A 14,224-nucleotide genomic window follows, 5' to 3' on the forward strand; every position below is an offset into this window, starting at 1 on the left:
TACAGTCCATATAAAGCCATCAGAATACAACCATATACAGCCCATATAAAGCCATCAGAATACTGCCATATACAGTCCATATAAAGCCATCAGAATACAACCATATACAGTCCATATAAAGCCATCAGAATACTGCCATATACAGTCCATATAAAGCCATCAGAATACAACCATATACAGCCCATATAAAGCCATCAGAATACTACCATATACAGTCCATATAAAGCCATCAGAATACTGCCATATACAGCCCATATAAAGCCATCAGAATACTGCCATATACAGCCCATATAAAGCCATCAGAATACAACCATATACAGTCCATATAAAGCCATCAGAATACAACCATATACAGCCCATATAAAGCCATCAGAATACAACCATATACAGCCCATATAAAGCCATCAGAATACTGCCATATACAGCCCATATAAAGCCATCAGAATACAACCATATACAGTCCATATAAAGCCATCAGAATACAACCATATACAGCCCATATAAAGCCATCAGAATACTGCCATATACAGCCCATATAAAGCCATCAGAATACTGCCATATACAGCCCATATAAAGCCATCAGAATACTGCCATATACAGCCCATATAAAGCCATCAGAATACTGCCATATACAGCCTATGTAATAGAGTTATATAGTGCCAAGATGATACAAGGACACAGTCCGTATAATGTCACCATATGGTTAACTATCTTCTATCTGTACAGCCCACATAATACCACCAAATGGTGCACAGGTAATTTGCAAATAATATTCTCTTAAAGAGCCCACGCTATATTACGGCATCATTTATAAAGCACACCAACATACACTGGGCAATGTTAGTTTGCTTTTGGGGACCCAGAGAAAGTGAGGACTTTGACAATTTGCTGACAAACAGTCGTATCATCTTTTGGAGCACCTGTGCCTTCCTGCTTGCCAGAGGGTGGTGCACACACGATGATTGGCAGTTCAGAGCGGTGGCATCGTCACTCTGCTGGTCTGAACTGTGCGCTTTCCAATGATGCAAAGAGAGAAAGCGTCACCGGAGGTGCGCAGGGACAATGACGCCATCTTCAGAGCAGGCCTAGATTGTAAGTGCACACTGCCTGCCTAGGAAATTAGTCACCCCAGGATGCAGAGGTGGCCGGTAAACTAGGTAACGAGCGATGAGGGATAGAATTAATGACGTTTAAAGTAAATTGCGCGATACTCACAGACGGAAGCTGAACGCAGTTGGACTTCACGTCATATTCGATGTACGCCACTTCTCTGCCATCGTCTTTGCCGTCCCGGGTGTAGCAGATGTCTCTAGTCTGGTTGATCAGTCGATCGATAAGATCCATAGGATATAGGCACAACCCTGATTCTTCCCCGACTTTCCCGGAAGCGGCGTGCCACGGAGAGAAGACCGCAAAGAGCACATCTCCGCTGGTGTTCAGGGCGCCCCTCGCCATCTTCTCTCCAGGCTGGGCGACATAGGCGGCCTGAAGAAGGTTATAACTCCGACTTCCGTCTTTAATTTGGCAACTAAGTGGCAACTCCACGTAGGAATAGTAATGGGAGTCATCGGGGCAGATACGGGAGATGTAGGTCTTATATTCCCGGGAGGGAGATTTTAGATCACGACGATAAAATAGGAAATAGACATTGGATCGGTGAGTAAAGACTTTCACAAAGTGGTGGTTGTACTCCGAGAGTCGCCCGACCACTGCCAACTTGGCCGTTTCTTCGTAGGAGAAGACGGAATGGGATTCACTTCCTCCGTTCAGGTTGCGGGTGGTGATGGGAGGAATGCCACCCACGCCTTTACTGGTGTAGCCCCTTCCGACAAACAGAAGCGGTGTGCCATCCTTGGAGAGCCCAACCAAGCCAACGGTGGTGACGTTTGGATCGTTGGCGGCGACGTACTGGGAGTCCACGGGTCTTTCAGGTCTAAACAGGACCTGGTTGACGGATCCCAATAGTCTTTTCTCGCAAATGCCTTGAAACACACTGCCGCACACGACCAGCTCTTTTTGGCTCGGCACCACCAGCAGAAGCTTGTTGTGATTGCTTGTGTCCTGTACATGTGCACATTCGGAGGTGACCGGGGGCAAACAATCTTTGCTGTCCAACACGGGTCCAGTCTTAACTGGTTCAGTCTCAAGCAATAAATCTTCGGTTAACTGGTAAAGATAATTTGTGGCACCAAGATAAAGGGTCCCCGTGTTGGCGTCCAGGGTGAGGTGGTTGAACATTGTGGCGTTCTGTGAAAACGTAACATAGGCTCGTGTGCCGGAGACCGAGGTGCCAAGAAGACACAAGGCGGTGAGGAGGACAGTTCCTGGTGGCATGGTGATCATTCTGGAAGAGAAGAACAAGAGTCATCAGTTCATAGAGAAACATGGGACAAGGACTTGTAAATCGGAGTATGATACAAAATTCATTTCAAAGACCCCACTAGAAAATCTAGAATTAATGGAGGTCTCCTCATTCAGAATACTTACAATATTCGCCAAAGTCAACAGTTCCGGTCTCACCAGAGTGTCTCTGACTTTGGAGGACCCGACACATCCATACATCACATAGACAGCCTATAGCTTTCAATCAAAACTGTGCAATACTTCATTTCTCCTGTGGAGGCGCTGCAGAGAAATCGAATGTTTGTTCAAGGATACCCCATGGATTAAAGGGAAGCTACTATCAGAAAATGACCTACTGTCTAAATTAGGTTGTTGTGTTAGCTGTAGTGTTGAAAAAAATGTTGACAAGGTTTATTTTCCCATTATTTGCTAAAAAATAAAATTAGTAATCTTGAAATTTTTAAACCGACCACTGTGGCATTTTTAGACTCCTACTTCCTGACCTTTCAGGAAGCGTTTTCGGCAGTTTTCTTATCATCAGAGGCAGGATTACAAAGACTGATAACACCAGCTGATAACATAGGATCCACCCTTCACAATAGGTGATGTCACAGCTCACCTCCTCCTCCTCTACAATGACTGATAACACCTCTATATACAGTAGATAACACAGGATCCACCATTCACAATAGGTGATGTCACAGCTCACCTCCTCCTCCTGTACAATGACTGATAACACCTCTATATACAGTAGATAACACAGGATCCACCATTCACAATAGGTGATGTCACAGCTCACCTCCTCCTCCTGTACAATAACTGATAACACCTCTATATACAGTAGATAACACAGGATCCACCATGCACAATAGGTGATGTCACAGCTCACCTCCTCCTCCTGTATAATGACAGATAATACCTCTATATACAGTAGATAACACAGGATCCATCATTCACAATAGGTGATGTCACAGCTCACCTCCTCCTCCTGTACAATGACTGATAATACCTCTATATACAGTAGAGAACACAGGATCCACCATTCACAATAGGTGATGTCACAGCTCACCTCCTCCTCCTGTACAATGACTGATAACACCTCTATATACAGTAGATAACACAGGATCATTCACAATAGGTGATGTCACAGCTCACCTCCTCCTCCTCCTGTATAATGACTGATAACACCTCTATATACAGTAGATAACACAGGATCCACCATTCACAATAGGTGATGTCACAGCTCACCTCCTCCTCCTGTACAATGACTGATAACACCTCTATATAGGTGACATTTGCGCGCTCATTTGAAACTTGACAATTGGGGCTAATGTACATATGTTTCCTGAAACAACAGGAAGTTCGAGTCTAAAAAAAGCCCCAGTGGTTGGTGTGAAAATTCCAAGATTTTTTATTTTAGTTTTATTACAGATTGTGAAATGGGAAAAAAATACCTTTCTGATTCACAATGATGTAATCTATAGATCATTTTCTGATAACTTTTGATCGTCATTGATCCTGGCAGCAGGAATATGGTAACATGCTTATAATTAGTGGAAATCCCCTTTAAGCACCAGTATTGCATTGTCCCTTTAAACTGGTAACTGGATCGGACGAGGGATGGCTCCTTTCAGGTGGCGGAATCTCTCTCATTGGAAAGGTTTTAATAGGAGCAGGATTTTTCCGCCGTAACCACCGATGACTGCTACTTCTACGTGAATGTCTAATTTATCACAACCACATAAAACGAGCTCTGACTCAAAGGGTCGCTCTGTAAAAGCTTCAGCCCTGGAAACATGGGCCTATGATTCCATTTGTGTGTTAACGGAAAATATTTTAAGTGCGTCTTCTTCTCGTCCTCCGTGGAGGAAGCTTTTTATTTAACATTTTTGGGTCCTGAAATGTAAATATTCATAAATATCCATGTTCTCTGCATAGAGACTATGATAAAAATTCATGCAGCCACCACTAGAGGGAGCTCCCGGCATACTGTAATAAAAGCGTATACAGCAAGCTCCCTCTAGTGGTGACTTGCAGACATCCTGAATTTTATCATTTATCCATTCTATACAGAGGCTTTGTATGGCAAAAAAAAAGCGTAGGACATATGACAGCTCTGATGTCCTCATGTGTACATCCGACTGATATAAGTGGCCGATCTGTCGGGGTGTCAGACCTCAGACCTCCACCAATTTTATATATTGATGGCTATACTTCAGATATTTCATCAATATTGAAGACCTGGACAACCCCTTTAATCCCTTCACTACTCCAGACCACTAAAGACGTTGCCATTTCCCCTACAAATTGTATGGCGGTATTAATTTGACTCTGAATAGCGATGAAAATATATGGCAGTGTTATGTAAAGTAGAATTATGTGTGCACTCTATGGGGGCATTATTTGTACTCTGTATGACGGTATTATTTAAAAGACTAGGTGGCGGTTTTATTTGGGCAATGAATGGCAGCATTTTGTAGAAATTATATGGCAGTGTTATATAGGAGCATCTTTGGCGACCGTATGGAGTTACTATTTCGGCACTGTATGATGCTATTATTGGGGGCAGAACGGTATTATTACACAGGCATAGTATGGAAGTATTATGTGTCATTATAGGAGTTTACTTTTTTGCTATTTATTTATTATGGAAACTATAAGAATAACAAGTAAAATAAGTTAAAGTCCGGACTTAAAGTGTTGGTTTCTTTTCCACATTTTGAGTAGAAGGGAGTAAACCGGTCAATACTCCACTGATTGAGAACAATGAGTCTGTCGGATCTGGCGCAGGCGGTTTGATTTCCTCGCTGGCTTATGACCTTGGGCACAGCGCTTAATCTTATAATGTCCGCGGCTCAGGCAGGTTTGGGCTCATCAATAAAGAAAGGGACCTGACAGCACTGTAAACATTAGACAATAGGTAAAAAATACCGACACATAGAAACAGAACAGTCACCGATATAATCTCCGGATAAAACATCAGCGGAGGGAACAGGATTTATAGGCGATTATCCCGGTCCTTGTAAATGGCTCCGCACATCGGCAAAACAAAACCGGAGGACAATTATGTAATACTGATGTAACCGGAGGATAATGCGGCCTTAGGGTATTCAAAGTCAAAAAACTAAAAGTCTATAAGGAGAAAAAAAGAGGCCGAAAAGAGGATAAAGATATGTCCTACCTAACGATCCAATGTCTGCCTGTCTGGCCACTCTTGGAAATGAAGCAACGTTAATAAAACAAAAGAGCGCAAGTTCCCAGATCACAACCCAGTGATCTACTACAGAAAAAAAAGGAAAATAAAATAATTAGATCGCATCAGTCAGAACTTGTAATCCATTCACCTGATCGATCTGTGCATCTATCCACCTAACCTTCTATCCATCTCTTTCTATCCACCTTTCATTTTTTCTCGCTCACTCTTTTTCATCCTTCTTTCTCTTGTTCTCTATTTTTCCACCTTTCCAACCTTTTACCACTTTTCCATCCTTTTATCCACCCTTCTATCCATCCTTCCATCGTCCTTCCTTTCTTTCATCCATCCTACTTTCCATCCATCCATTCATCGATCCTTCCATCCTTCCATCCATCCTTCCATCGTCCTTCCTTCCTTTCATCCATCCTACTTTCCATCCATCCATTCATCGATCCTTCCATCCATCCAGCCTTCCTTCCATCCATCCTTCCATCCATCCTTCCATCGTCCTTCCTTCCTTTCATCCATCCTACTTTCCATCCATCCATTCATCGATCCTTCCATCCATCCAGCCTTCTTTCCATCCATCCTTCTTTCCATCCATCCATCCTTCTTTCCATCCATCCTTCTTTCCATCCATCCATCCTTCTTTCCATCCATCCTTCTTTCCATCCATCCATCCTTCTTTCCATCCATCCCTCTTTCCATCCATCCTTCTTTCCATCCATCCTTCTTTCCATCCATCCATCCTTCTTTCCATCCATCCATCCTTCCATTCATCCGTCTGTCCTTCCTTCCTTCCATCCATCCATCCTAATAATTTATCTAGTCATCAATGTATCTTTCTATTAATGTATCCATTTATTTCTGAGTCCAGATCACAACCCAGTGATCTACTATAAGAAAAAAATGGAAGAGGCAGATCTCCAAAAATGGACGGTGCAGAAAAAAAAAAAAAATTTGTTTTGCCTTTTTTTTTTTTCCATTCCATTCACCTGATCCATCGATCCATTTATCTATTCATCCATCTCTCCATCACTCTTTCATTTTCTCTACAGTACAGACCAAAAGTTTGGACACACCTTCTCATTTAAAGATTTTTCTGTATTTTCATGACTATGAAAATTGTACATTCACACTGAAGGCATCAAAACTATGAATTAACACATGTGGAATTATATACTTAACAAAAAAGTGTGAAACAGAAATTATGTCTTATATTCTAGGTTCTTCAAAGTAGCCACCTTTTGCTTTGATGACTGCTTTGCACACTCTTGGCATTCTCTTGATGAGCTTCAAGAGGTAGTCACCGGGAATGGTTTTCACTGTCAGGTTTAAAGGGGACCTGTCACCTGAATTTGGCGTGTTTGCGCAGGCGTGTAAAACGGAGGACAGAGAATGAACTTCAATCCAATATTGCGGCCAGCATGCAGCCAGCGGGTAAGGAAAGGGTGAATCAAACACCTGAAAACTCCGCCCATATGACCCAAAACAGGTCCCGCCAAATTCAGGTGACAGGTTCCCTTTAAACCTGACAGGGCACACCTGTGAAGTGAAAACCATTCCCTGTGACTACCTCTTGAAGCTCATCAAGAGAATGCCAAGAGTGTGCAAAGCAGTCATCAAAGCAAAAGGTGGCTACTTTGAAGAACCTAGAATATAAGACATAATTTCAGTTGTTTCACACTTTTTGGTTAAGTATATAATTCCACATGTGTTAATTCATAGTTTTGATGCCTTCAGTGTGAATGTACGATTCTCATAGTCATGAAAATACAGAAAAATCTTTACATGCGAAGGTGTGTCCAAACTTTTGGTCTGTACTGTACGTCTATTCATTTACTTATTTATATCCATCTATATATCTATTCTTCCACACACCTATTGTTATCTATCCATACAACCATGTCTAGAGCTTTAGCTGCGGATTTAACGCTGCAGGGGTAAGAAGCTTTCAGAAATAGAAAGTTGTTTTATTTTTTTATTAGTAAAGAAAATGTCAAGTGAATGAACAAAAGAGAAATTTACATCCCATCGGCATCTGGTGACTTCCTGTCGCTTTCACTTTGCATTTTGTTAATTGATAGAAATAAACGATTAACACTTTATTATTAAGCATTCTTACGCTGCAGCATTTTTTCTACACCTGCCAAAGAAATTTGCAGAATACCGTCCGTCTATTCATCTAGTTACCGAGGCACAATGACATTGAGGAAGCTGTTTCTTGTTGGGTTACATCGGACCCCATTGTGGCCGCCTCTCGGATCACTGGGACCAGCAGTGAAGGGGTTATGGAGAACAAACAACGTGTAATAAGTTTAATCTGCGGGTTACAATGAGTGTAAATAACTGGCGTCCATTAGGAGGCTGCGGCCGCGGGTATCTGTCTGTTACATGGCACATGGGTGAAGGATGATGCCGGTTCTACACTATAAATTCACACTAATATGCGGCTAATGTGCTGTGGTGAGGCGGCCACACTTGGCTAGCCTGGAACCTTCATTGTTTGCACTGCGGTAAAACAAAAAGGTGCATTGCAAAAAGCGCAACCGATATTTTCCAGAGGTAATGGCAGCAGATGGGCCAAGGTTCATTAGCCGGGCTGGAGACCGCGCTCCGCTCCAGGAGACAACATTTGTCCTGTAATTATAGAAGCTGGCGATGTGCAACCGGCATAAAACTCAGATTACAGACACAACGTATGTACAGGGGTAATCCACAATATGGGAAGGGGAGAGGGGAAAAGGGAAGGGGGAGATGGTTGGGGAGGCGGTTGGCGAGGCGGTTGGGGAGTCGGTTGGGGAGTCGGTTGGGGAGACGGTTGGGGAGTCGGTTGGGGAGACTGTTGGGGAGACGGTTGGTGAGTCGGTTGTAGAGGCGGTTGGCGAGGCGGTTGGGGAGTCGGTTGGGGAGTCGGTTGGGGAGTCGGTTGGGGAGACGGTTGGGGAGTCGGTTGGGGAGACGGTTGGGGAGACGGTTGGGGAGACGGTTGGCGAGGCGGTTGGCGAGGCGGTTGGGGAGTCGGTTGGGGAGACGGTTGGGGAGACGGTTGGGGAGACGGTTGGCGAGGCGGTTGGCGAGGCGGTTGGGGAGGCGGTTGGGGAGACGGTTGGGGAGACGGTTGGCGAGGCGGTTGGCGAGGCGGTTGGCGAGACGGTTGGCGAGGCGGTTGGGGAGACGGTTGGCGAGGCGGTTGGCGAGGCGGTTGGCGAGGCGGTTGGGGAGACGGTTGGGGAGACGGTTGGGGAGACGGTTGGGGAGGCGGTTGGCGAGGCGGTTGGGGAGGCGGTTGGGGAGTCGATTGGCGAGGCGGTTGGCGAGGCGGTTGGGGAGACGGTTGGGGAGACGGTTGGGGAGACGGTTGGGGGGACGTTGGGGAGTCGGTTGGGGAGACGGTTGGGGAGTCGGTTGGGGAGTCGGTTGGGGAGTCGGTTGGGGAGACGGTTAGGGAGACGGTTGGGGAGACGGTAGATGGATGTCGAGTTGGATAGATTGATGGCGAGTTGGATAGATTGATAGGTGGAGAGAATGAGTAGCACTTTTCCAAATTTGGATGGATGCAAACTCTCGAGGGCTGTTACCAAAAAATTATTTTTGTATGCCAGTTCTAAAAAAGGCAGCACTTCAAAATCAGATGTAAAATATACAGACTTTCATTGGAGCATTTGTAGACTTTTCAGCTCAGGGTGTTCAGCCTTTCTCCAGCCGATAGATGGAAGCCATAGACCAATAACAGGAGGTATGCCCCGGCGCCATTTCAGTATCCGGTCCCTCATCTACCATGCGCCATGTATAATGCCAGGGTCTCATTACACGACAGAGGGGTACTGGATCCTGTTGGGCACCAACGCCCGGGCGACTCCCACATAGTCGGGCCCTGGGGCGAACGCTTCTGGTGCAGGAGGCCGCAGTCTTACAGATGACAGAATCCGCCTCCCCGTCCTCGGACGCCGCCGTCGTATTTCCAGGGAGGATTAATTAGTTTGTTGGCACACAGTCACTAAAGAACGTTATTTTAGGCTGATAAAACAGCTCGCCCAAGGACGTAAGGATTAGAGCCAGAGGTTTGATCTTCAAAGTGTTTGATGCAAGAAGTGCAATCTCCACTTGTATAATACCAATCGCCTCGGAAAGTTTCCCACACAACTCTTCATTAAAGGGGACATTCAACCCACTACACACAAGCACTACAAAGCCTTTATAGTCTTTGGATTTCAACTTTTAATTTTTTTTTTTTTTTTATTAGAAGGGTCTCTCCTGATCAGCTGCAATCAAGGATGGAACCAGGCAGCAAGAGTTCCATTTCTGCAGCGCCTCCGCAGGTCATATGAAGTACTGCATTGAAATGAATGAGTTACCTCTATTCCACATCTCGGGATATAAGACAGGAAATAAGCGAATAAAATGAAAATAATGCATTAAAACCGTTCCTATATTGCAATGCAAGTAATATTACAGTTTAGTGCACTGTGCCTTTAACGGTGGCACACTACGGCGCGAGTGCGGCTCACGGCGCAGCTGAAGGGGAATGTTTTATTTTGCAGAAGGGGAATGTTTTATTTTGCAAAACATTTAAGTTACACTTGGAATCTATTCCATTCCTGCACCGGTTATGGCCCCGGTGATTAGAGCAGCACTTAGCCGGAACCTTCTGGAACAAAATCCGTCCGAGTCTTTATAAAAAAAAATCTCAGATTACTACCCAGCAAGCAGTGCGGCACGACTTAGAGCCCCCCACCCCCACCCCCAGTCCCCCTACCCTCCATCTCTGTCTGGGACTGAAATAAGATTTGCTTCTCAGAAGAAGGAAGGGATTAAAAATGCCAATGATCTCCAAGGTCTGGAGGCGCCGCAGTCGTGCAATGCAATATACTTTTTTTTTTTTTTTATCACAGCCACCAGTGAGTAACCAGGGTGGAACTACAAGTCTCTGCAGGCTCTGCTGCCTGCCACTACAGGAACATTCTCAACTTGTAAGCTGCAATACCACATGTGGCCACTTGACCACAGGGGTGCTGTTGGAGAAAAAAAAGAAAAAAAAGAAAACCCCTTTTCTTCCATTCTGGATAAACCCTTTAAGGAAGGTCTTCTTTCAGGTGGTTTGTCTAGAATTAAGACCCCCTTTTTTATTCTGCAGTTGATAATATAATGTACATTATATACGATAATTCACAAGACGTCTTTATGAACTTTATACATATATTACCGATCTAGCTGAATTTTTGACATAAAACTCATAAGGAACAAATATTTATCTATAGGTCTATCCATTTGGCTTTAGAATAGTCTATAAAGTAAATTACAAACATCAGGGCTCCGCCACCTGGACAAAGTGAGTACTGCACCCTTTTATCCAATTTCAGACAGAAGTTTGAGCTCTTTGGGATTTTCCTCTTATGACCTGGAAGTACCCGTCAGTGATCCATGTAAGAGGATTGCACAGAGGACACTGCGAACATCTCCCTTTTTTTGTCACCTGGATCAATACCATCAGTCAAAGGTGTGTTTGCAAACAGGGATGAATCGCCCAGGGAGAAACATAATCTTGTTTTTCTCCGCTTGCAATCATCCTACACAACGGGACGCGCTGTTATTATGATTTATAGGACGCCGCGCTGATCTGCAGTCACAGCAGTATCTATCACACGGAAAACAGGCGGCGAAATGCAGGTGCGCATCGGGTCTTAGTCGCCAAACTCAGATATTAACCATCTCCCTATATGAGAAATCCACATCTCCGATAATAGAAGGAAAGAACGAATGTAAAAGACATTTATTTTTTGACTTTTGAACCCATTACCTACAGCTGTAGACATTTTTTCAAAAAATTTGCGATAAAACGAGAAATGAGCCAAATTTTTCATTTATTTTTTTACTACCTTATTTTAGTTTTACAGCAGACTGTAAAACGAGAGGGTGGTAATCCTCTTTCTACTGACCTCTTGTGGCCTGTATGAGAACTGCAATTATTTATTTTACACAGATGTCACAAAATCATACAAAGTTTCGAAACAGGTAATACTGTAATAAAGCCACTAGGGGTCAGAAGAAAGTCTCCACCATCTCATTTTACAGCCTGCTGTAAAACTAACTAAGATAATAAAACCCAAGAATGAAATGTTGCTTAATTTATAAACGGTTTCACAATCTTGTGAAAAATGTCCAGAGCTGTTGTGTAAAAAGGCTATGATATGACCAAAAGTCAATAATTTATTTTATTTTTTTTTTTAAATTTGAACATATAGCATTCTTGCACAAAACCTGTAAATATTTGTTATAAAATTGTGACAAGATGAGAAATAAATACTTTTTTTTATTACTTTAGTTTTACAGCAGAAAGTAAATTGAGATGCTAGTGATCTTCTTCTGACCTCTAGTGGCCTATTGGAGAAGTGCAATGTTTTAGATTTAGAGGTCTCAAACTTGCATATTTTTGTGACGTCCATTTAAAGAAAAGCATAAAATGTTGAAGGTCCAATATAGGTCACAAGAGATCAGTAGAAAAAAAAAAAAAAAGATTACCACCATCTCATTGTACAGTATGCTGTAAAACTGAATTTTTTTCATTTTTTTTCCCCGTAAATTATCTATAATGTCAGAATTGCCTATGTATTGGGAAGTCGGCAGCAGAGTCTGTAAACCGTGGCGCGGAGATCGTACAGCTTTCGTGTGCTGCCATCTTATTCTCTCATTATCATGGCCGCAGACCATCCACCACCTTGTACAATAAGTCTCACTGAAGGGAGCCGCACTTCAGCACCTGAGGCCGCCACGACAAGGAGGCTGATCTCGGCTTCAGCCATTTCCAGGAGCCGCAGCTTCTCTAATGTCTCATTTACTGCGGCGAAGATTCACATTTTACTACCTGGAAGTGGGAATCCTAAGTGATGGGCAATTCTGTCTGCACCAATCCCCATAGAACACAGTAATACTTCAGAGCAGCGATATTAATGCAGAACTCAAGCTGTCGGCTTAAGACGTGCAGAAGGACCGGGGTCCATTTAGGAACCATTAAAAGAGGAGGCTTAATGCCATATAATTATGTCTCCTTCCTGTGATGCATGGATGAAGAGCCGCCTGTGTATTAGGTTATTGGACGGTTTATCACAGACAGGATAGAAGGAAAATAAAAAAACAAAAGAACGGAATCTACAGAGTACAAAGCGAAGATCTGTACATGACCGACAATTCTCATTACTGCTCCAGAAAGGCATCGTCAAGTTTACACATAGGACAGGTCACAACGAGCAACAAAATGAAGTATAGTAACCCAACACTGAGCCCGAGTTACCTCCTGTATTATACTCCAGAGCTGCACTCAATATTCTGCTGGTGCCGGCACTGTGTACATACATTACTGATCCTGAGTTACATCCTGTATTATACCCCAGAGCTGCACTCACTATTCTGCTGGTGCAGTCACTGTGTACATACATTACATTACTGATCCTGAGTTACATCCTGTATTATACTCCAGAGCTGCACTCAATATTCTGCTGGTGCAGTCACTGTGTACATACATTACATTACTGATCCTGAGTTACATCCTGTATTATACTCCAGAGCTGCACTCACTATTCTGCTGGTGCAGTCACTGTGTACATACATTACATTACTGATCCTGAGTTACATCCTGTATTATACTCCAGAGCTGCACTCACTATTCTGCTGGTGCAGTCACTGTGTACATACATTACATTACTAATCCTGAGTTACATCCTGTATTATACTCCAGAGCTGCACTCACTATTCTGCTGGTGCAGTCACTGGGTACATACATTACTGATCCTGGTTTACATCCTGTATTATACCCCAGAGCTGCACTCACTATTCTGCTGGTGCAGTCACTGTGTACATACATTACATTGCTGATCCTGAGTTACATCCTGTATTATACTCCAGAGCTGCACTCACTATTCTGCTGGTGCAGTCACTGTGTACATACATTACATTGCTGATCCTGAGTTACATTATAATAATAATAATAATAATTTTTATTTATATAGCGCCAACATATTCCGCAGCGCTTTACAAATTATAGACGGGAATTGTACAGACAATAGACATTACAGCATAACAGAAATATAGTTCAATACAGATACCAGGAGGAGTGAGGGCCCTGCTCGCAAGCTTACAAACTATGAGGAAAAGGGGAGACACGAGAGGTGGATGAACATTCTGTATTATACTCCAGAGCTGCACTCACTATTCTGCTGGTGCAGTCACTGTGTACATACATTACATTGCTGATCCTGAGTTACATCCTGTATTATACTCCAGAGCTGCACTCACTATTCTGCTGGTGCAGTCACTGTGTACATACATTACATTACTGATCCTGAGTTACATCCTGTATTATACTCCAGAGCTGCACTCACTATTCGCTGGTGCAGTCACTGTGTACTGTTGTGAATTCTGTTGTCAAGCTCCCTCCTGTGGTCGTGAATGGTACTTCGGCTGGTTCTGTCCATGGGCTTCCTCTGGTGGTGGTGAGTGGGGCTGCGGCTTCTGAGTTTCCATCCACAGGTGACAAGGTTAATTCGTTAGCTGGCTGCTCTATTTAACTCCACTTAGATCTTTGCTCCATGCCACCTGTCAATGTTCCAGTATTGGTCTTGTTCACTCCTGGATCGTTCTTGTGACCTGTCTTCCCAGCAGAAGCTAAGTTCCTGCTTGTTTTTCTTT

At 43.6% G+C, this 14,224-nt stretch overlaps 2 protein-coding genes across 2 annotated transcripts in view; one reads left to right on the forward strand and one right to left on the reverse strand.

Annotated features, from left to right (window-relative positions):
* Nucleotides 1–14,224, reverse strand: part of PLXNB1 (plexin B1) — a 142,940-nt gene that overhangs the window by 44,743 nt on the left and 83,973 nt on the right. Inside the window, exon 3 of the mRNA XM_069736457.1 lies at nucleotides 1,216–2,344. Coding sequence (XP_069592558.1) covers nucleotides 1,216–2,343 — 1,128 coding nt within the window. The 5' untranslated portion in view covers nucleotide 2,344. The remainder of the gene's footprint in view (nucleotides 1–1,215; nucleotides 2,345–14,224) is intronic.
* On the forward strand, nucleotides 8,297–9,010 carry LOC138648082 (circumsporozoite protein-like). Its single transcript, XM_069737586.1, has one exon. It carries the CDS (start codon nucleotides 8,297–8,299, stop codon nucleotides 9,008–9,010), a length of 714 nt encoding a protein of 237 aa, XP_069593687.1.

This window comes from Ranitomeya imitator, chromosome 8, assembly GCF_032444005.1.
Source record: "Ranitomeya imitator isolate aRanImi1 chromosome 8, aRanImi1.pri, whole genome shotgun sequence".
In the NCBI taxonomy this organism is placed as follows: Eukaryota; Metazoa; Chordata; class Amphibia; order Anura; family Dendrobatidae; genus Ranitomeya; species Ranitomeya imitator.

Bases quoted from the DNA above. Each gene is read 5' to 3' on its own strand.
- LOC138648082 (XM_069737586.1), top strand. From the start codon at position 8,297: ATGGTTGGGGAGGCGGTTGGCGAGGCGGTTGGGGAGTCGGTTGGGGAG.